Source organism: Conger conger, chromosome 6 (assembly GCF_963514075.1).
Source record: "Conger conger chromosome 6, fConCon1.1, whole genome shotgun sequence".
Classification (NCBI taxonomy): Eukaryota; Metazoa; Chordata; class Actinopteri; order Anguilliformes; family Congridae; genus Conger; species Conger conger.
Window position 1 is genome coordinate 3,095,844 of NC_083765.1, and position 20,936 is coordinate 3,116,779.

A 20,936-nucleotide genomic window follows, 5' to 3' on the forward strand; every position below is an offset into this window, starting at 1 on the left:
CCCAGCTTGTGCAGGTAGCCGCAGAGTTTCGCGGGGGCCTTGGCGATCCCCTGGAGGAGGCCTGGGCGTGGGGCGCCCGCGGTGCCGCTCACCCCCGCGACGACATCGTCGTGAGCGGCCGGGTCAGAGGTCAGCGCTGCGGTGACATCACAATTCGCAGTGACATCACAATTGGCAGTGCTCGGGTCGGAGTGTTGGACACCACAGTCCAGAGCGCGCGTGTCTGAGGGCCCCACGGCAGTGACATCACAATGAGCAGCACCAGACTCTGGACATTCCGGTTCCATCACTTCCTGTAACAGACTGACAACATTACAAGGAATCAGCCAACTGCCATTAATGCCCATTTAAGCAGCCAAAAAAGAAAACATTATTTCCACCGATGCAACCAAATGAAATGGACACATTTAATTTGTGGCGTTTTATTCTCTACCTGGATTAACATGCTTTACTACTGTCCCACAGAGGCTGAGAGATTTTAGCAGATAGGCTATAGAAATAATGAGTTCCTTGTCTTAAACAATCTAAGGAATGTTTTGCACACAGATATGATCTCATTTAGTGGGTGCATCCCTGAACGGGGGAGGAAACCTGGTCTGCTCCTGAACGTGTCGCCTTGCCGTCGTGAACAGGGCAAAACATGACAAAGAGACAGAATCACATTTAACACTTAACATTTGGCCGATATTATACAAATATAGTTCGGACGAAACTATATTATACACAAAAAACAACAGCGCTTGTCATTTGGATATTAACAGTAATCTATTTTACACCCACCCCCCTCCCCCAGAACACAAGCCTCGACAACGGGCGCAAATAACGCCGGCCAGCGGCTATTTCCGTCTCTAAACAGCCCTAGGAATCCCTACCGGACAGACACTCAAAACCGCACACACAAAAAAGCGATACAATGATAAACGCAAACCGAATGACACAAATGTCAATTCATCGTGACGAATTCATAGGAAAGTGTGGCAATGGAATTAAACGCGTTCATTGTGTCTCAGATATTTTAATTTCGTTAAATATCATACTTACCGCTCGCAACTGTAGCCGTCCAAAATACAATATATCCGGAATTCCTTGGGAATCTTCCCACTTCGCGTGTTGCCAAGTCTAATTAAAAGTTTTCCCGTCCATAAGTTACCACGTGTACAGAGTTGTCCAGGATGTATACCAACTTTGATTACTTCCGTCTCCCATTTTCCCTTTTGGAATTTCGCAAAGCTTCGCCTGGCGATACACGGCCGGGGCTCTGCGCGACTGAACAACACTTTCTGAGCGCAGAACTGGGCGTGAACAGTGTTCCTCGTTTACTCATTCCGAGCGTTTCATACTCGGTTTACCACTGACTGCGTCGTGCACGGAAATACTTCAAGGGACCCCTTAGGACAGACGGGGGTTTAGAGTGTTTGGTTTGTATAAAAGGAGTTACAGTTGCTACAGTTGTGCGTGACACGCAGTGAAAGCGCGCTCCGTTGATGCAGCGGAAAGAAATGGACATGAACCTTTTTTGTGGCCAATTTTTATTTATTGGTTAGACAAAGACATTTGCATAATACAAATCCACAAAAACATATACGTAATCCTCATATTCCCATTCCCATCCCCATCTCCACCCCCTCTCAAGACTGCTGGGGGAACGTATATTATGATATTATTACCAGGCCCCGGACCATAATATTTACCAAATAGTTCAACCCGCCCTCTTACGGGAACAGGCGCGAGGCCTGAGGGAAATGAAATTCAGTTCCAACTTCCTACTTCCTCCTCCTCCGAGCGTTCTCGGTGGTTTTGCGTGCATCTCATTTTACGTCAGAATGTACAAAATGTACACTTCCGCCTAGATCCCCAGGTGAGCGACGAGGGCCGTATCGGTTTCTGGTTTTCACGCTACCTTCTGAAGCGAACGGTTTTTTTTTTTTTTTTTTACACCAGCTGCCATTTTAGGGAGGGTTCATGGCGAGCGCATGACTTGACAGCTGAAGACTGTTGTGTCCATGTATGATACGGCTTTACTGTGATCTGATCTACGAGTGATCCGGTGTTGTTGTTGCAGCCACTTAGCTCATTTAGCCGAGGCAACTGGTGGAAACGCAAACCTGAACCGGAACTGACCACCCCTGCCCTATTTAGGCTAACACATTTTAACTGCTTTTTTTATTCAACAATTTAAATGTAACATTTATAAAATCATATTTGAGTATAATTGTGCAGTTTAAGGATTTAAGTAATTGAGCATAGATATCCACCGTTAGATAGATATCCAGCCTCCAATGTGTGTTGTCTGATGAAATGTTAACGTAAACCCCCCCATAGTGGTCCACCAACACCAATACCTCCTACCGGCGTAGGCAACGATATATCGACCCCAAAATCTACCCCTTTGGTTCCGATACCGGCCCGCACTCCGATCCCCACTCCGGCTACATCCATTCCTACGCTGGCCTTGGCCTCTCCATTTCCCACACTTAGACCTGCGTTAGCACTGACATCCAGACCTCCAGCTCTCATCCCAACCTTTGCTCCAACACCCACTTCCCCATTTCCTACTCTTAGACCCACATTAGCTCCCACACCAATTGGCACATCTCCAACTGTCATCCCTACATTCGCTCCGACGTTGTACTCCACGCTCGTTCTCCCGCGATCCGACCTCATTCTGGTCGACGAATAAACGCCGGCGGAAGCAGAAACTCTTCCGACTCCTGCGATACCTGCCCCGGCGCTCGCGCCCAAAGCCGATCTGGACTCGCTTCCAGAGGAGTGTGGAGTGCGGAAGCTCCGTCTCGCGGACACCCAGCCCACCTCACCATCTAAGCTGAACGGCCCCGCCCCTAATTGCCCCCGGAGCCGTCGGGAGTCCACCTCTTCCGTCTCTGAAATGTCCATCATCATCCTCCTTTTCCTCCGTCTCCTCCTTTCTTCATCGCTGTCACTATCCTCCTCTTCGTCACTGTCGCTGTCAGTGTCGCGGAGTTGCGGAGCTGTGGAAGAATCAGGACATCAGAAATGTTTCCCAACTGCTTTACTGAAAATTGTCATTGGATCACAGTGGAATAAAGGTGCCGTAACACTTGGTGCACTCAAATACGCACTTATTTAAATAATTTTAAAATCTTTTTTTGGTCATCTTGTTATTGTTGCCCACGTGTGAGAACAGTCAAGCAGACTCTGTGTCGTCCCCATTTTAAACGAGGGCCTCAATGACGATGACGCCCACACATAAGTACGGTGAAACACAGTTAAATTAACCTCAGACAGGGCAGGACCCTCATATGCTAACAAGGGACCTTATTTTGAAAGCATAGCCAACACAAACTTCCGCTTCTCCAGATGGTGTTACCTGGGAACAGGTGTACCCAAACTGTATCTGCACCACCAGCGGCGATTTTGTTTTAACTCACATCACTCCTACGGTGCTTCTGTACGTACAGCTTATGAGTTTATACTTACCAGCCATTTTTACGGCGTCCTGGTTATCTCTGTAGAGGTCTGCACTTTAACCGCTCACAATTCACCTGTTTCAACACAAGAGCCTTATATCAGAGATACACGTCGGAGTAATGTAACTGAGATCGAGACAAAAATATTAAAACCGTTCTTACAGTCCGCAACAGGTGTAGCCAATAATTAATACTGGTCAGGTGCTTCGGTCAGGGGCAAACACAAGTCCCTCATGGCTAACACAACAGTCGCCACAATACATGCAATAACAGAAATGAGTTTTTCGGTAAAGCATGTAGTTTCTAAAGGAGTCCCATGGGTGTTCACTTCTGAATGTCGTGCTCTCTGATTGTTTGAAAAGCTCGTCTCCAAGACCACCAGTACCAAATTCTCCTGTGATGAGCAGGATGAACAACCTTGTCGTCTTAACAATAAAACATGTTTAAAACCTCAACTGAATAAAATAGGCGTTTTAATCTGTTAATCTGTTCCCCTTATGTTACTATGTAAAGCGTCTTTTTGACATTTGGCCTTCTGTAAAAAGCGCTATCCAAATAAACTTGGACTTGAACAATTCTTGACCATGATAGTACTTGAGTATTTTTGTCACTTAGGTCAATAACTCTTTTAATATTGTGTTGTAGGCGCAATTGCTGCCGTTGTGAAGCCATGTATATGATTTATACTTTAAATCAATAATTATTGCCTGTGCAAACCATTTCTTTTTCGACATTTCTGATAGCGTAGCAGCGGTAACGCACGCGATAATGTCCCAGTGTGCAAACGACCTCCACGCGACCATAGCCTAGCGGGCTCTACAAATAGTAGAGTAACACAAGGAACATTTGTTTTATATGCAGAAGAGTCTCTGTGGAAACGCTGAAAATATGGAAAGTGAATATATAACCTACTTTAAGTCCTTTGCTACCTCAAATGACAAACCATCGCTGGAAATAGGTTGTTGGTATGCTGCGCTGTATTCGAGGGCACCTGAATTAAGCAGACTTACTGGTTAGAGTTCTTCTCCCGACCTCTTCTGTCTCTCTGCGATTGTAAAATGGAGCCTGCACGAACGTCCTGTTTTTGTAGACCCCAGCCCAACGTTTCACTTTCCCTTTCTGGGGGGCGTGGGGAGTTTACATTATATGACATTATAAAAGCGAGAAAAAGATCCACGTTCGTCCGTGTGGATTTCATTCATCAGTTGCTCTTACCTAGATAATTGTTTTTATCTAGGTAAGAGTCTATTCATAGGGTCCAGGGTACTTTCATTTCCTGGAAGGCAGTGGGTTCAGCTCAGCCAACACAGATGATGAGTACTGCATACTGCATACTGCATACTTCTTCGCAGGCGGTTTTTATTTCATGCATTTTTATGAAATCTATCAATCTACTGTATGTTGGTGAGCTAGCTATTTCGCCAATCTGTCGCTATAAAGGTCTTGCTCTAAAAGCTGCTGCCTTCTGTAGATTGTGCATTCATAGGCCAATGGCTAATGGCTATAGCTATATATATATATATATATATATATAAAGCAATTAAGCAATTAAAAAAAAAACTTTCACTCAAGCAGAGTATACAACTGGGAATAAATAGTAGCGTGGCAGGGTTCCATGACGAAACTGACAACGAATGGAATTGAAACTCAACAACTTTATTAAGCAGGGGCTCTGGCAAACGGTCAGGCTCCGAAACGTGCACACAATTTGCCCACAAAATTATTGTTAAAGAAAAATGTTGACACGTCGTGTGTCGCCTCCTTATTGTCTCCCAAATGACGACTCTTTTATTTCGCCATCCACCTGGGGAAAGACGAGCGTGGCCCTTCCGCAAGGCCGTAAAGAGCCGGGCCTTCCGCAAGGCCGTAAAGAGCCGGGCCTTTCTCAAGGCCGTAAAGAGCCGGGCCTTTCTCAAGGCCACTCGGCGTCGGCGCGCACTTTCGCCTGCAGATCGGGCCCGCGCCTGAGCACGATGTGCTGGATCACAACTTGCAATTTCAATGAGTGCAAAAACAACAGAAAACAAGAAATAGCATATTTGAAATGCAAACTGCAAATAATACTTTTAGACTTGGGCCACTTTAAGCTAGACACATTTCACCTACATTTGATACGAAACATTTCAGTCACATTTTTACAGTCACATTTGAATACACATTACTGGGTACATTTTTTCAAGCGCACGATAACTGAGCATAGACATCCACAATCCTCAGCTTGCAGGCACTCAAATGTCCAGTGGGGGCCACTAGAGAGCAATACAAGATGCCTGGGTGACATCATAATAGGCCGCAGTGTTGCCTTGGCACCATCACGCGCTTTAACAGTGCATGAACAGGAGGAACACGCCCGCAGTCATTTTCAGATCCGTCATATCAATGCAAACATTCCTGGCACCTTGAAGGGATCGAGGGACAATAAAGTAAGCGTAAACTGTAACTTTAGCATACAGGGGCTTCAGAGGCGAACGCCAAACCAATCACCATTTGGGTTTGAATTGTTGTTACCAACATACACTCTGATTGGTGGAGCTCCTCTCCGGATGAGATTCAAGTGATCTATGGGTCAACGGCAGTTTTATCCCTGAAATTATCACACAAGTCCAGCCAGAAACTATCCACCAGTCGGTGTCAGTGTTGTTACATTGGCTGTTACCAACATACTCAGTGACTGGTGGAGAGGTTGTTTGTCTATTCTGTCTGAAATGTAAGAACACAGCCATCATATATGTGTTGTAATGTGACTGCACTGTGCATGTGTGTGTGTGCACTGTGCATGAGAGTGTGTATGTGTGAGAGTGTGTGTGTGTGTGCACGCGCGAGAGTGTGAACGTGCGAGACAGTGAGCGTGTGCGCGTGAGTGAGTGAGACAGTGAGGGTGTGTGTGTGTGTGTGGAGGTGTGTTGTCTGATGAAACGTTAGCACACCTGCTCACTCCATATTGTGCTAGAAGCCCAGCATCTTCATCTTCACCGGCCCCACGCTGAGCCCGAGACTCGGCCCTCTGGTTCCCATCCCAGCCTGCAGCCCCAACCCCAACACGTTCACCCCTGCACTCACCTCCGCCTCCCCTCTGTCCCCCACTCTCAGGCCCACGTTAGCTCCCACGCCTATCGGAATATCGTCTCCGACACCGATCCCTACATTCGCTCCCGCGTTGTACTCCACGCTCGTTCTCCCGCGATCCGACCTCATTCTGGTCGACGAATAAACGCCGGCGGAAGCAGAAACTCTTCCGACTCCTGCGATACCTGCCCCGGCGCTCGCGCACAAAGCCGATCTGGACTCGCTTCCAGAGGAGTGTGGAGTGCGGAAGCTCCGTCTCGCGGACACCCAGCCCACCTCACCATCTAAGCTGAACGGCCCCGCCCCTAATTGCCCCCGGAGCCGACGGGAGTCCACTTCTTCCGTCTCTGAAATGTCCATCACCATCCTCCTTCTCCTCCTCCTTCGTCTCCTCCTTTCTTCATCGCTGTCGCTGTCGCTATCCTCCTCTTCATCACTGTCGCTGTCAGTGTCGCTGTCCTCATCTTCCTCCTCCATCCTCCTTCTCCAGAGTTGCAGAGCTGTGGAAAAATAAGGACATCAAAAACTGCTTTTCAGGACAGGACCCTCATGTTAAGAAGGGACCTTATTTTGGAAGCGCAGCCAACAAAAACTTTACCTGAGAACAGGCGTACTCAACCTGTATCTGCACCACCGGCGGCCATTTTGTTTGACCACACGTCACTCCTACAGCACAGTATACTGTACAGCTTATGAGTTTATACTTACCAAGTATGCCAGCCATTTTTACAGCGTCCTGGTTATCAGAGCTACCGCTCGCAATTCACCTGTTTCAACACAAGAGCCTTATATCAGACACACTTCGCAATTCCTAGCCCTGACATTTAAACGTACAATCGGTAATTTCGGAATTCTAACGGTCAAGAGAGGACTTGCAGCAACAATAGCATACGTTAGTTAAAAAAAAAAAAAAACATCATAAAATATTGATTTCAACTTAAAACTTAAAAGTAAAAGAATTGTCTCTCTGCCTGTGCAAACCATTTGTTTTTCGATATTTCTGACACAAATCTAATTCCATTGCGAAGCACCGGTAAGGTCACACGAACGCAGCGACAATGTCCCAATCTACCTCTACGCTACCATAGCCAAGCAGGCATGTAGCAGTGCGCTTTACAAATAGCAATGTAGCACAATAAAAATTCGAGGGCACCTGAAAAAAACTGAAGTAAGCAAACTTACTGGTTAGAGTTCTTCTCCCGACCTCTTCTGTCTCTCTGCGATCGTAAAATGGAGCCTGCACGAACGTCCTATTTTTGTGGATGAGACGCTAGCCCAAAGTTTCACTTTCCCTTTCTGGGGGGCATTGGGAGTTCACAAACATTTAATCAAATCTATCTGTATCTATGTTGCTCAGCTGGCTAGTTCGCCAATCTTTCTAGCTCTAAAAGCTGCTGTCTTCCAGACGTCACTGAGCGAGGAAAGTACATTGGGCATTCATAGGCCAACGGCTATATACTTCTTAAGCAATGTCAGTTGAAGCTTTCACTCAAGCGTGGCCTACTGCCGGGAATAAATGTTATAGGCATACATTCACAAATCAGACACGAGTATACTGAAAATATTCACTCATTAACTAGTGTGCAAAATTGAGCGGACATGTGATTCGGACATGTGAAACAAATACAAATACTGATATTAATAATATCCAAATAACAATAACATTTTCCACGAAAGGCTCCACTGTGATTTTGAACCCCGAAAGATTAAAAAAACGTTTTATTTCCTGTAAATGTGGTCTGTAACTAGAGTGTGGCCCTGGCTGTGGCTGTGGTTATTTGCTTTGTGGGCTTGGTTTGAAGGGTAGGGCACGGTGCAGGAGTAAAGTACAGTTTCAGTGAGCCCGTTTAGTGGAGGATCACCTTATAGCAGGGTTTAAACACTTCACCTGGGCCGTGTTTTAAAACGTATACTTAGCATACTGCTCGTGCTCAATTTCAAAGAACATCGGTTCATTTGTTTCTCAGGGGAAAATGTAGCAATTCACTCAAGGGAGAAAAGACTGATGCGTGAATGGACAGCATTTATATTGTGCTTTACAATTCATGCCTCTCGTTCACCCATTCTCTCACACACACACACACTCACAATCACACACACACTCACACACGAACCAGCAACCTCCCGACTGCCAGTGTTTGCCTCCCCACATGCATCAGGCAGCCTCTCTGCACGCACACTTTTATCTCAGTTTTCCTGAATAACACACAGACCCCATCCCTCCCTACCTCCCTGTGAACCTTAATTGTTGTCTCTGTGACTTGTGTATCGGTATTTTAGTTGGCTAGGTAAGCAGTGTTTGGATAGTTAACTTTGGTGACTTTTGCTCTGTTTGTTTGTTTGTTCAAAAAAAAAAAAAAAAAAAAAAAAATGGCCCTTATCCTTATCTTTGTTGTACAGGTAGCAGTTGAAATTGTACTTACCTCTAGGGTCTTTCAGCGAACTTATCCCTGGTTATGGGTATGCACTTTGTTGTATGTCGCTCTGGATAAGAGCGTCTGCCAAATGCCAATAATGTAACACCACTTCATCCCCATAAACAAGCTTCAGCTGAATTCAGATGTATTCATTCTGATTTATTCGTGTAGCATTTTTACAGACAAAAGCTTTTCTGCACAGCAGTGTCTGGCACAGCAGACCAACGGGCAATAGAGGAAATTGGCAAAGACCAAACCTAAATGCCCCACCCAAAAACAAAAAACAACTGCATTTCAGTTACTCAACTCATCTCAGCCCAGCTCTACTCTTATTGAGCTCGCACATCATCTCCCACGGGATACAAAATATGCAATACAGCAGCACGAGTTCGGAACCAGAAATTCCAGCAGCGATCACAAGATATTTTCATAAATCACAATTTAATGATTGCCCATAAACATGGACCATAACGGCAACATGACCGAACAGCCCTTTGCTGTGGCATAGAGGTCACGAGTGTGTGACAGCATTGTGACTCGGGACAGGTAACCGGGAGCAATCGAGAATCGAGTTCCATTTCACAACACAAGTGCTATAAAAGCACATAGGAGCATGGCAACACTGCTGTAATTTGAGGTGGTTGTGCTTTGAGTTGGGAGTGCTGACCAGGTTTGGGTGTTGTATGTCGGCACTACATTTCAGTGCCTGCAGATGCAAATGGGTCAGCATTTTTGCATAATGAGTTACATGTTTGCATCGGGGATGTGTTAGTCAAACTGTAATCTCGGCAGCTAAACCTAACCCCTGTAACAGATCTAAGATTAAACAGGTTTAAAACAGCACAAAAAAAAGCATCATACACTCACTGAAGAATGTAGGCTGAAATACTGAAGTGGTCAACACAGAATGAGAGATCATTTTAAAGCTGAAGGTGGCAGACAAACAGCCAGTTCCCTGCAGCATGCACACACACACACACACAGTCACTCACTCACTCACTCACTCACACACTTACTCCCTCACTCACTCACACACACACACTCACTCACTCACTCACTTGCACACACGCACTCACACACACTTACACACTCACACTACTGCAAGGATGTAGATCTCATCCATGTTGTTTGTTTGAATTTGAGCAATGGCGTTGTTTGAGATGTCAGGTGCACTGTGTGTGTGTGTGTGTGTGTGTGCTATGTTACTGGGAAATATTTGTTTGCTCCAGACATTAAGAGGAATATTTCTCTTTGCACTTGAATGATTTTTTTTCAGAGTAAGTCTCGTATCCAACCCCACCACGGATTCCCACTGCTCTAAACATCCCCTTATCAAAGCCGAAGTCAGCCCCCCATTTTGTGCCCTGCACATCCGAGTGACATTCCCACTCTATTTCACGCACTCCTTTTCCCGACATTCCATGGTTCACAATTCCGTGTTCTTTCATCTTCTTCCTCATCAGCTTCCTCTGCTTCCTCTCCTCCATCCTCTTGCTCTCCTCCTCGCTGTCACAGCTGTCCGAGTCCATGTCCTTCCTCGACACAAGTGCACCTAAATAAACAACACAATGTGCCTCCAAAACACTGAATAATACTGCAGTGATGTCGCAATAATTATGATCCGAACATTTTCAGTCTATTTTGTCTTATCAACTAATCAATCAATCAAAATGTCAAGAGTATTTTACACTGACTTTACTACACGTTAAGTCATTTTCCCCTACTTTAATGTGGAAGATATGGTCCTCCAAAATCGACACAAACCCCAATTTCCACTGGAGTGACCTTTTGGGGTCCTAGCCCTGTACTCAAATACTCAGTGAAAATAATAGTCAACGGACTAACTACAAAATGGAGGATAAATATCAAACAGAGCAAAAACGTAAACATGCACCGAAAGACCCTAACTAGCAAGTGCTATAGGATAAACGGAACTGCTGCAACTCTACTATAGCATATTTATTTATACATACCGTTTTTTCCGGCCATATTTACAGCGTCCTGGATATGACTGTCGTTCAGCAGTAGAACACAACACAGGGCCAACTGCCTGTACTTTAACCGCTCACAATTCACCTGTTTAAACACAAGAACCCAGACTGGAGCTCAGCAGAGACCAGCGTGCATTTTCAACCGTTTCACGTTGAACTTAAAATGTAGTCCACTGATTCGGACAGTAGGTGTCGCTGAATATACCAATACAGGTTGTTGAACCGAACTTAGTCGTTACTGCAAGCTGCTAATTTGAAGTTTGACACCGCCCCCCCCCCCCCCCCTCCTAATTAATTAATATAAATAAAAAACCGTTCATGAAGTCCTTTCCAAGTAATATTTCTCAGGATAAAGTCGAGTTCAAAGTCTTCGAAGTTAGTCTAGTATAGTCAAGCCTGTGGAAAACTGCTTGTGTAACACGGTGGTTGAATGTGACACTTGCCAGTCGTCTTTACAAGTCGACAACAAAAACATACAATTATTATTCAGTCATTTAAATGTATTTGAAAAGTTTTTTTCTCAGCCTATATTCTAATATATTCTAGCCTATATTTCTAAGCCCCACTATAAAAGTTTACCCAAAATGTCCGGGCGCGGTGATGAGAACTGTCAATCACCTATGATTGACAGACCGTGCCCCCACATTCCACACATCGTTGTTTGTTACCATAGCTACCTGCATGATACGCGCTCATCTTGGGGAAACTGAATTTTCACAAGCTAGCTAATTTAGTATATCAACTATGGATAGCTAAGGTAAGGGCGCTGACTCATCCAATTATACTTTATGCTAGCTGGCTAGCTAGCGAAGTTGAGACAAAAGCTTAACTATCACGTCCTCGTGAAAGCAAACTAGCTAGCCAACAACGTTATCGATAACGTCACCTTATGAAAGCAAACTAGCTATCTAGCTAAATGAATATAACCAGAAATTGTCTAAGAGTCTTTCGGGCTGTCTTATTTAAGTGAACCTAACGTTAGTCTAATATTATCATCGTGGTTACGAGTGGTTATCCCCGTAGTACGCACTACAAGGAGAACATTCCCAAAATTGGACGATACATTTAAAACGCTTAACTTCTACAAAACTAAACAACGGACATATTTAATACTTTCGTCGAGTTTCTTCAATGCCCTCTTGGACAAATTGCATATCAATACCCAGAAAGTGTGCCATAAGCCCTGCTAAAATACTTTAACATGAACCGTTAGCTCTAGTTCAAGTTGAGGGTCTGCTTTAAGATTTAAGGCGTCTGGACCAGAAAGCTGCGGGGCCAATGTTCACCTTTATTTTCAGTCGTTAAACAACAATGAAACGAATGTAAAAATAATTTTAAATAGTAAATACTAAAGTACCGTTACCTGCAAACCTTTTTTGTCACGTATTAAATCAACTTACCGTGAAACGCTCTGAACTAGACCTCTGCGCTCCTCTCTAATCTTCGACCACAAAATGGAGACTCGTGGGGTTTTTTTTTTTTACACTTACGACCCGGCCCTAATATGCGTCCTTTACAGAATGGTTATGGAGGGTTTTGGAGGTTTACATACATTATATCCTACATAGAACAATACCTACTCTTTTGTTTGGATTAATGAGTGAAAAAACACTCACATTCTGTCTATTGAGATTCAAGTCCTCTACACTCACACATCAAAATCACATTTAATTCGGTTGATACCAGTTTTCTGGATTATAAATTATAAATTTGAATTAATCCAATATTTTGGATGTACATGCTCAAACTGATACATACTTTCGACTTACAAGACGTCCTCTTTCCCCCGTACGTTTCTTGTGTGTGCGGACGTAGGCAAATTAACCTCCTACCACGAAATGCACATAGGATACAAGGAGAACATTCCCAACCGGTTGAAAATTGGACGATACATTTAAAACGCTTAACTTCTACAAAACTAAACAACGGACATATTTAATACTTTCGTCCAGTTTCTTCAATGCCCTCTTGGACAAATTGCATATCAAAACCTAGAAAGTGTGCGTTAAGCCCTGCTAAAATACTTTAACATGAACCGTTAGCTCTAGTTCAAGTTGAGGATCTGCTTTAAGATTTAAGGCGTCTGGACCAGAAAGCTGCGGGGCCAATGTTCACCTTTATTTTCAGTCGTTAAACAACAATGAAACGAATGTAAAAATAATTTTAAATAGTAAATACTAAAGTACCGTTACCTGCAAACCTTTTTTGTCACGTATTAAATCAACTTACCGTGAAACGCTCTGAACTAGACCTCTGCGCTCCTCTCTAATCTTCGACCACAAAATGGAGACTCGTGGGGTTTTTTTTTTTTACACTTACGACCCGGCCCTAATATGCGTCCTTTACAGAATGGTTATGGAGGGTTTTGGAGGTTTACATACATTATATCCTACATAGAACAATACCTACTCTTTTGTTTGGATTAATGAGTGAAAAAACACTCACATTCTGTCTATTGAGATTCAAGTCCTCTACACTCACACATCAAAATCACATTTAATTCGGTTGATACCAGTTTTCTGGATTATAAATTATAAATTTGAATTAATCCAATATTTTGGATGTACATGCTCAAACTGATACATACTTTCGACTTACAAGACGTCCTCTTTCCCCCGTACGTTTCTTGTGTGTGCGGACGTAGGCAAATTAACCTCCTACCACGAAATGCACATAGGATACAAGGAGAACATTCCCAACCGGTTGAAAATTGGACGATACATTTAAAACGCTTAACTTCTACAAAACTAAACAACGGACATATTTAATACTTTCGTCCAGTTTCTTCAATGCCCTCTTGGACAAATTGCATATCAAAACCTAGAAAGTGTGCGTTAAGCCCTGCTAAAATACTTTAACATGAACCGTTAGCTCTAGTTCAAGTTGAGGATCTGCTTTAAGATTTAAGGCGTCTGGACCAGAAAGCTGCGGGGCCAATGTTCACCTTTATTTTCAGTCGTTAAACAACAATGAAACGAATGTAAAAATAATTTTAAATAGTAAATACTAAAGTACCGTTACCTGCAAACCTTTTTTGTCCCGTATTAAATCAATTTACCGTGAAACGCTCTGAACTAGACCTCTGCGCCCCTCTCTAATCTTCGACCACAAAATGGAGACTCGTGGGTTTTTTTTTTTTTACACTTACGACCCGGCCCTAATATGCGTCCTTTACAGAATGGTTATGGAGGGTTTTGGAGGTTTACATACATTATATCCTACATAGAACAATACCTACTCTTTTGTTTGGATTAATGAGTGAAAAAACACTCACATTCTGTCTATTGAGATTCAAGTCCTCTACACTCACACATCAAAATCACATTTAATTCGGTTGATACCAGTTTTCTGGATTATAAATTATAAATTTGAATTAATCCAATATTTTGGATGTACATGCTCAAACTGATACATACTTTCGACTTACAAGACGTCCTCTTTCCCCCCGAACGTTTCTTGTGTGTGCGTACGTAGGCAAATTAACCTCCTACCACAAAATGCACATAGGAAGAACTGGAGGAGTCGGGCGGAGAAGCCAATTATGTGACCGCAAACGGCCTCTACTGCGCATGTTGAGGGCAAAAGAGCCGACTTGCCATTGAATTCAGCGGAGAAACCCAAGGTGATTTTGTTTTGCGTTCATACGTCCCATAATGTGTAGCAGTTTGTGGGAAAAAATCGCTGTTTTGGTCCAGAAGCTTTTTGAAAACTTGAAACTTGACGATCATTAATCGAGTTTCAAAATACCATCGTGCAAGTTTTCTTTTATCATCAAAAGTCTCATAGTCCCCTTTCACTTCAGTGGGAGCTCCAGTGTTTTACCATCAGCACATCAGCATACGCCGTGCAGTCTAACCTCCAGGACGTCAGAAGCCTCGTCAGTTTTTCTCCGGTTTTAATTTTTAAGAGAATGTAAAGAATTCCCACGTGGTAGAACTACAGATTTTTCTGCTTTTATTAAATAGTATTTTAATTCATTTTGGTTTCATTGTGTAGAAATGAAAGCACATTTATACAAAGTCCCCCGATATGAAGGTGCTATATTTCAGACAAATACACTCACCGGGCACTTTATTAGGCATACTTATTTTTTTAGACTTCTACTGCTGTAATCTATCCACTTAAGAGTTGTGATGCGATGTGTGTTCACTGATGCTCTTCTACATACCACTGTTGTAGTGTGTGGTTATTTGCGTTATTGTCACCTTCCTGTCAGCTTTTACCAGACCGGTGTGAAAACCCCAAGAGATCAGCAGTTTCTGAGATACTCAAACCGCCCTGTCTGCCACCAACAATCATTGGTCAAAGTCACTTAGATCACATTTCCCCCCCATTCTCATGGTTGATGTGAACATTAACTGAAGCTCCTGACCCGTATCTACATGATTGTTTGCATTGCACTGCTGTCACAGAATTGCCTGATTAGATAGTCGCATGAATAAGTAGGTGTAATAAAGTAAAAATGTTCCTAATAAAGTTCTCAGTGAGTGTATATAGCTAGTCTTTAACAGAAAATCAGCACTTTAACCACTTGTGAATTGTTTGATTATAAGCCTAAAACGGTACAGAGGCAAAAAAAAAAGAGAAAAAAAGGACTCATGGAGCTAATTGCGTGTGTGCGCTTACAGAGGAAAATTCAGTTAATTTAAGTGCCTTTATTGAACAGCAGACCAGCATATAAACATTATTCAGTGTCGCACCAAATAACATACAAAGATTAGTTTTACTTCAAAAAGAATCATAGACAAAACTTTCCTCAAAGTAGCATCCATTGCATGAATTACAATTAAAAAGACCAAAAAGACCATTGGAGGAGTATCCTATAATTATTTTTAAGTTGGAGGTAGAAGGGTGGGGGGGGGGAGGTGGAGGGGTAGTTACACCCACTGAAGTCTTCTTTAAAACCACAGGTAGGCTAATACCACTGACCTGCACTGTACGTACTGTGGGCACTGAAGTTAGAAATATCGGCCTAGTTGTGTGGGGTCAAGTAAATGCATTGTAGCAAGGTTATTTCCAGCAAGAAATGATAATCCAACACAAGACCTCCATAAACAAGCCTTCAACTCAAGTCTGATTTTTATAGCATTTTTACACAGACAATAGGCTTTCGACACAGACCAATGGGAAAGGGGAATTGGCAAAGATCAAACCTGAATGCCCCCCAAAAAAACAAACAAACAAATAAACATGTGACTTCTGATTGTGGGTATTCTACAGGAAAAGAGTCAACCACTGAGAACATGTTGAGCCTGTTGGTAGCCTATAATGTACTTCATGTACACAACTGCAGACGACTGTCGTCGTAGCATGATATATTTTTATAATGCACATTCAATCCTTGCCTGTAAACATAGGCCGCTACAGCCACCGGGCGTTTGCTGGTGTGGCACTGTGATCAGCGTTTGGGTGCACGGCATTGCGACGGAGAGGTAGCTGGGAGCAGCGCGAGTTTGTACAAACACACCGACACGGATTTACTGATGCACAAGCACGTGAACCCACTGTAATACGAGCTGGCTGCGTTCTGTCATCGCGGGAGTGCTTAGGGGGCTTTGAGTGTGAAACTTGCACACTGCACAAATGTCAGACAATTTAACTAGATTATTATTATTATTAAAAATAACCACAAATTTAAATGCTATAATTTGGATATGTCTGAAACAAACAGTAATCAGCAAAGAATCTACACCATCAAGATTTAAGTTTAAATGACATTAACAAGCAAGGCATGGCAGATAAGAACAAAAACTAAACATCATACACTCACTTTGGAATGTAGGCGCACTCTTTCCAAAATAACAACATGAAAAAATGTCAAACCGCAACGGCCAACGGCGACTGAGAGCTGAGGAGGCGGGCCCTAATGACATCACACACTTTCACTGTGGCTGCTGATGGAAAAACATGTTGTGTGTTTGATTTGTGCAATGGTGATGGTGGGGTGAGTGTGTGTGTGTGTGTGTGTGTGTGTGGTGGGGTGTGTGTGTGTTTATGTATGTGGGGGTGTGTGTGTGTTTGTGTGTGTGGTGGGGTGTGTGTGTGCGTGTGTGTTTGAGATATGTTATGGTGTGTGTGTTTGAGATATGTTATGGTGTGTGTGTGTGAGATGTGTTATGGTGTGTGTGTTTGAGGTGTGTGACGGTGTGTGTTTGAGGTGTGTGATGGTGTGTGTTTGAGATGTGTTGTAGTGTGTGTTTGAGATGTGTTATGGTGTGTGTGTTTGAGGTGTGTGACGGTATGTGTGTTTGAGGTGTGTGACGGTGTGTGTGTGTGTGTTTGAGGTGTGATGGTGTGTGTGTTTGTTTGAGATGTGTTATGGTTTGTGTTTGAGGTGTGTGATGGTGTGTGTGTGTGTGTGTGTGTGATGGTGTGTGTGTTTTGTTTGCTCCTGACATTAAGAGGAATATTTCTCTTTGTACTTGAATGATTTTTTTTCAGAGTAAGTCTCGTATGAAACCCCACCACGGATTCCCACTGCATTAAACATCCCTTTATCACAGCCAAAGTCAACCCCCCATTTTGTGCCCTGCACATCCGAGTCACATTCCCACTCTATTTCACGCACTCCTTTTCCCGACTTTCCATGTTTCACAATTCCGTGTTCTTTCATCTTCTTCTTCATCAGCTTCCTCTGCTTCAGATACTCCTCCATCCTCTTGCTCTCCCCCTCGCTGTCAGAGCTGTCCGAGTCCATGTTCGCAGCTGTAGCAAAATATATTTAAATTCCTGCATCACATTACAGGGCGGCCTGTGGTGTAGTGGTTAAGGTAAACCACTGGGACACGCACGGTCGGTGGTTCTAATCCCAGGGTAGCCACAATAAGAGCCGCACAGCCGTTGGGCCCTTGAGCAAGGCCCTTAACCCTGCATTGTCTCCTGCTTAGTCTAATCAACTGTATGTCGCTCTGGATAAGAGTGTCTGCCAAATGCCAGTAATGTAATGTAATGTAATTAAAGCCTTTCAGTCACATTACAGCAACACAAAACTGATGGAATATGTCACCTCCTCAGGTTTCATTTTTAAAAACACAACATGTTTAGTGGGCTGTGTGGAGCAGTCTGTAGGTGTGGTAGCCTCACAAACCCAAATACAAACATCCCCACAGGGTCAGAGGTTCAATTCTCCACCATGACTACCTATAACTCTCTCTGCTCTTCCTTGTCTGAATGAAAATGAAAGCATATCAAAAGGGTGGGTCATCTGCTCTCCCTTAAAGAAATATTTTGTTCTGTCTCATAAATAATAACAATTCAAAAGATGATTTGATTTGATGATTCACTATGGATACGAGCATCTGTTAGGTGATTGTAATGCAATCTTACGACTACTAATCCTACTGGTCTGACAACTAATACAAGAATAAAAACTCAGAAGTCCTAAAAACCTGAAAAGTAGATTCCAGAACGATCGTAGTCTAAAAAGGGAGTAAAAATGAAGAAACCCGTTATGTTTGACACAATATCCGCTTGTAAAATGTATAAATACATTTAATTGGGGGTGCGCCGTAAACATGACCGCACTAAAGGATTGCAACTAGCAAGCACTATACGATTTACGGGACACTACAACTATACAGCGTATGAATTTATACCTACCCTTTTTCTCAGCCATTTTTTACAGCGTTCTGGTCTTCCTTCCGGCAGGTCTTCCGGTAGTACTCCACAACACTGGGCCAACAGCAGCTCGCTCTGTTTCAACACAAGAACCTCATATAATCGCCAGAGACACAAATTTACAGACTGAACCCTCATAGTGCAATTCTTAGCACCTAGCCTACATGTACAGACCCTGAGCAAGAAAAAAAGAAGAAAGATTTTTCAGACAAAAAGAGAATTGACTAAGCCACATGATAAAGACATTATACCTGTTTTTTCCAAATAGTAAATTATATAAATTAGTTTCGATGTAAATTCAAGCAGCACCTCTCCCCATCCCTCCCTACCTCCCTGTGAACCTTAATTGTTGTCTCTGTGACTTGCTTTGTGTATCGGTATTTTTAGTTGACTAGGTAAGCAGTGTTTGGATAGTTAACTTTGGTCACTTTTGCTCTGTTTCTTTGTTTCTTTGTTCTCAAAAAAAAAAAAAAAAGGCCCTCGTCCTTATCTTTGTTGTACAGGTAGCAGTTGAAATTGTACTTCCCTCTAGGGTCTTTCAGCGAACTTATCCCTGGTTATGGGTATGCACTTTGTTGTACGTCGCTCTGGATAAGAGCGTCTGCCAAATGCCAATAATGTAATGTAATGTAAATAATTTCATTTATCAACAGGAATTGGGGACGTTGAGATAAAAAATATATATATGTTTAACCTCAGTAGTAACTGCAAGCTACTCAGTTCATGTTTGATAGCCTTGGTTTAATTACAGTTAGTAAAAACGTTACGCGCACAAGTACTTTCAAGTAGGCCTACTATTTCTCAAGTGCAATTCACAGCTTTGGGAAACAACTGGGAAACAATTTGTGCAAGTTAATGTCAAGTTCAAATTATCCATCTGTGTAAACGTACTCGTATCAAATGGTGCCGGCGCAAATCGCAAAAGAATTACGAAAAGCCCAGCTATTTCTTGCTCAAGTTGAAGATCTGGTTAAATATTAGCGTGTCGACCATACATCTGTGGCCCATATACAAACTCTTACTTTCAGCCGAAGAAAGAAACGAATAAGAAATATACCGTTATCGGATATTTATGGTGACAATAGTATCCGTTTGCTGTACTTAAGAACCGCTGAAAACCTTTCAAAGTAAGCCAACTTACTGTATAGCAATCTTCAAGCTTCACCTAACCTCTTCCTTTGTCTCTTCGATTACAAAATGGGAGCCTGCGTCGAGTGTTTCTTTACATACGACCCCAGCCCCAAGTTTCACTTTCCCTTTGCACAACGGTTTTGGACGGTCTTACATGTATTTATAAATAGAGAAATACACATAGGCGTTTGTTCGGTTGGAGGAGAAAGTCTCAAATTCTGTCTCATGAGATGCAAAGCCTTGTACACGTACACCCTCAAAAGCACGTTGAATTTGGATGGCCATTGTACTGGTTTCTAAAAATGACAGGGGCAGGTGTCCGAATATATTTTTCTGGGTCGCGCTACATCGGCATTCATCCAAGGACATGATGAATCAGAAGCCCCCGCCATTTTCCCCAAAACGTACGGAGCTCTGAAATAGGGTGGATATGTATAACTGCCGAAATATATACATGGTGAAACAACAATCTATAAAACGATAGCTGCCCTTTAATAAAAGCTGAGAATCAACACTTTAACCGCACGTGAATTGAATGGAAAATCAAGAAAATAATATCTGTCCCAAAGGTTATGGAGGGCACTGTGTGTGTGTGTGGATCCAATAAGTGCTTGCTTGTTTGGTCACAAACAAATGAGCAAACTCATCTTATACATCTGAATCACATTATAAACATTAATATTATTACCTCCGTATTCAGTCTTGCCCATCAGAAAAGATTAACCTCCCCCAAAAAATCTCCATTAACTGGCCCGCTACCACAAGTACGCCTATTAGAGCAGCCTACTGTACGTACTGTTCTGCCCGCTACCACACACATGCCTATTAGAGCAGCCTACTGTACGTACTGTTCTGCCCGCTACCACACACATGCCTATTAGAGCAGCCTACTGTACGTACTGTTCTGCCCGCTACCACACACCTGCCTATTACAGCACCTACTATAAATACTGTTCTGCCCGCTACCACACACATGCCTATTAAAGCAGCCTACTGTACGTACTGTTCTGCCCGCTACCACACACATGCCTATTAAAGCAGCCTACTGTACGTACTGTTCTGCCCGCTACCACACACATGCCTATTAGAGCAGCCTACTGTACGTACTGTTCTGCCCGCTACCACACACATGCCTATTAGAGCAGCCTACTGTACGTACTGTTCTGCCCGCTACCACACACCTGCCTATTACAGCACCTACTATAAATACTGTTCTGCCCGCTACCACACACATGCCTATTAAAGCAGCCTACTGTACGTACTGT

General features: G+C 43.2%; 3 protein-coding genes and 2 long non-coding RNA genes across 6 annotated transcripts in view; all 5 read right to left on the minus strand.

The window, feature by feature from the left end:
- Nucleotides 1–1,395, minus strand: part of LOC133130271 (TBC1 domain family member 2A-like) — a 34,950-nt gene extending 33,555 nt beyond the window's left edge. The window contains exons 1-2 of the mRNA XM_061244721.1: nt 1,042–1,395; nt 1–303 (exon numbers count right to left, since the gene is read on the minus strand). The exon at nt 1–303 is cut by the window's left edge and continues 196 nt beyond it. Of these exons, the coding sequence (XP_061100705.1) occupies nt 1–287 (287 nt within the window). The 5' untranslated portion in view covers nt 288–303; nt 1,042–1,395. The remainder of the gene's footprint in view (nt 304–1,041) is intronic.
- Nucleotides 1,396–1,512: 117 nt separating this feature from the next.
- On the minus strand, nt 1,513–4,879 carry LOC133130295 (uncharacterized). Of its 2 annotated transcripts, none has more exons than XM_061244773.1 (3): nt 4,460–4,879; nt 3,460–3,524; nt 1,513–2,990 (listed from the first exon to the last, which is right to left on the minus strand). In XM_061244773.1, the coding sequence occupies exons 2-3, from the start codon at nt 3,464–3,466 to the stop codon at nt 2,302–2,304; spliced, it is 696 nt and encodes a 231-aa protein (XP_061100757.1). In that variant the 5' UTR covers nt 3,467–3,524; nt 4,460–4,879; the 3' UTR covers nt 1,513–2,301. The 2 variants fall into 2 exon arrangements, with proteins under 2 accessions (XP_061100757.1, XP_061100758.1); XM_061244774.1 differs by lacking the exon at nt 4,460–4,879 and adding an exon at nt 3,621–4,145 and having other exon boundaries at nt 3,460–3,549.
- A 205-nt stretch (nt 4,880–5,084) lies between these two features.
- Nucleotides 5,085–7,877, minus strand: LOC133130296 (uncharacterized). Its single transcript, XM_061244775.1, has 3 exons — nt 7,698–7,877; nt 7,224–7,282; nt 5,085–7,015 (listed from the first exon to the last, which is right to left on the minus strand). The coding sequence occupies exons 2-3, from the start codon at nt 7,237–7,239 to the stop codon at nt 6,396–6,398; spliced, it is 636 nt and encodes a 211-aa protein (XP_061100759.1). The 5' UTR covers nt 7,240–7,282; nt 7,698–7,877; the 3' UTR covers nt 5,085–6,395.
- A 1,193-nt stretch (nt 7,878–9,070) lies between these two features.
- On the minus strand, nt 9,071–12,636 carry LOC133130302 (uncharacterized). The gene is made up of 3 exons (XR_009708938.1): nt 12,324–12,636; nt 10,906–11,008; nt 9,071–10,484 (listed from the first exon to the last, which is right to left on the minus strand). It is a non-coding gene; the product is annotated as an uncharacterized LOC133130302 (long non-coding RNA).
- Nucleotides 12,637–15,563: 2,927 nt separating this feature from the next.
- LOC133130301 (uncharacterized) lies at nt 15,564–19,929 on the minus strand. The gene is made up of 3 exons (XR_009708937.1): nt 19,682–19,929; nt 18,523–18,615; nt 15,564–17,628 (listed from the first exon to the last, which is right to left on the minus strand). It is a non-coding gene; the product is annotated as an uncharacterized LOC133130301 (long non-coding RNA).
- Nucleotides 19,930–20,936: the final 1,007 nt, after the last annotated feature.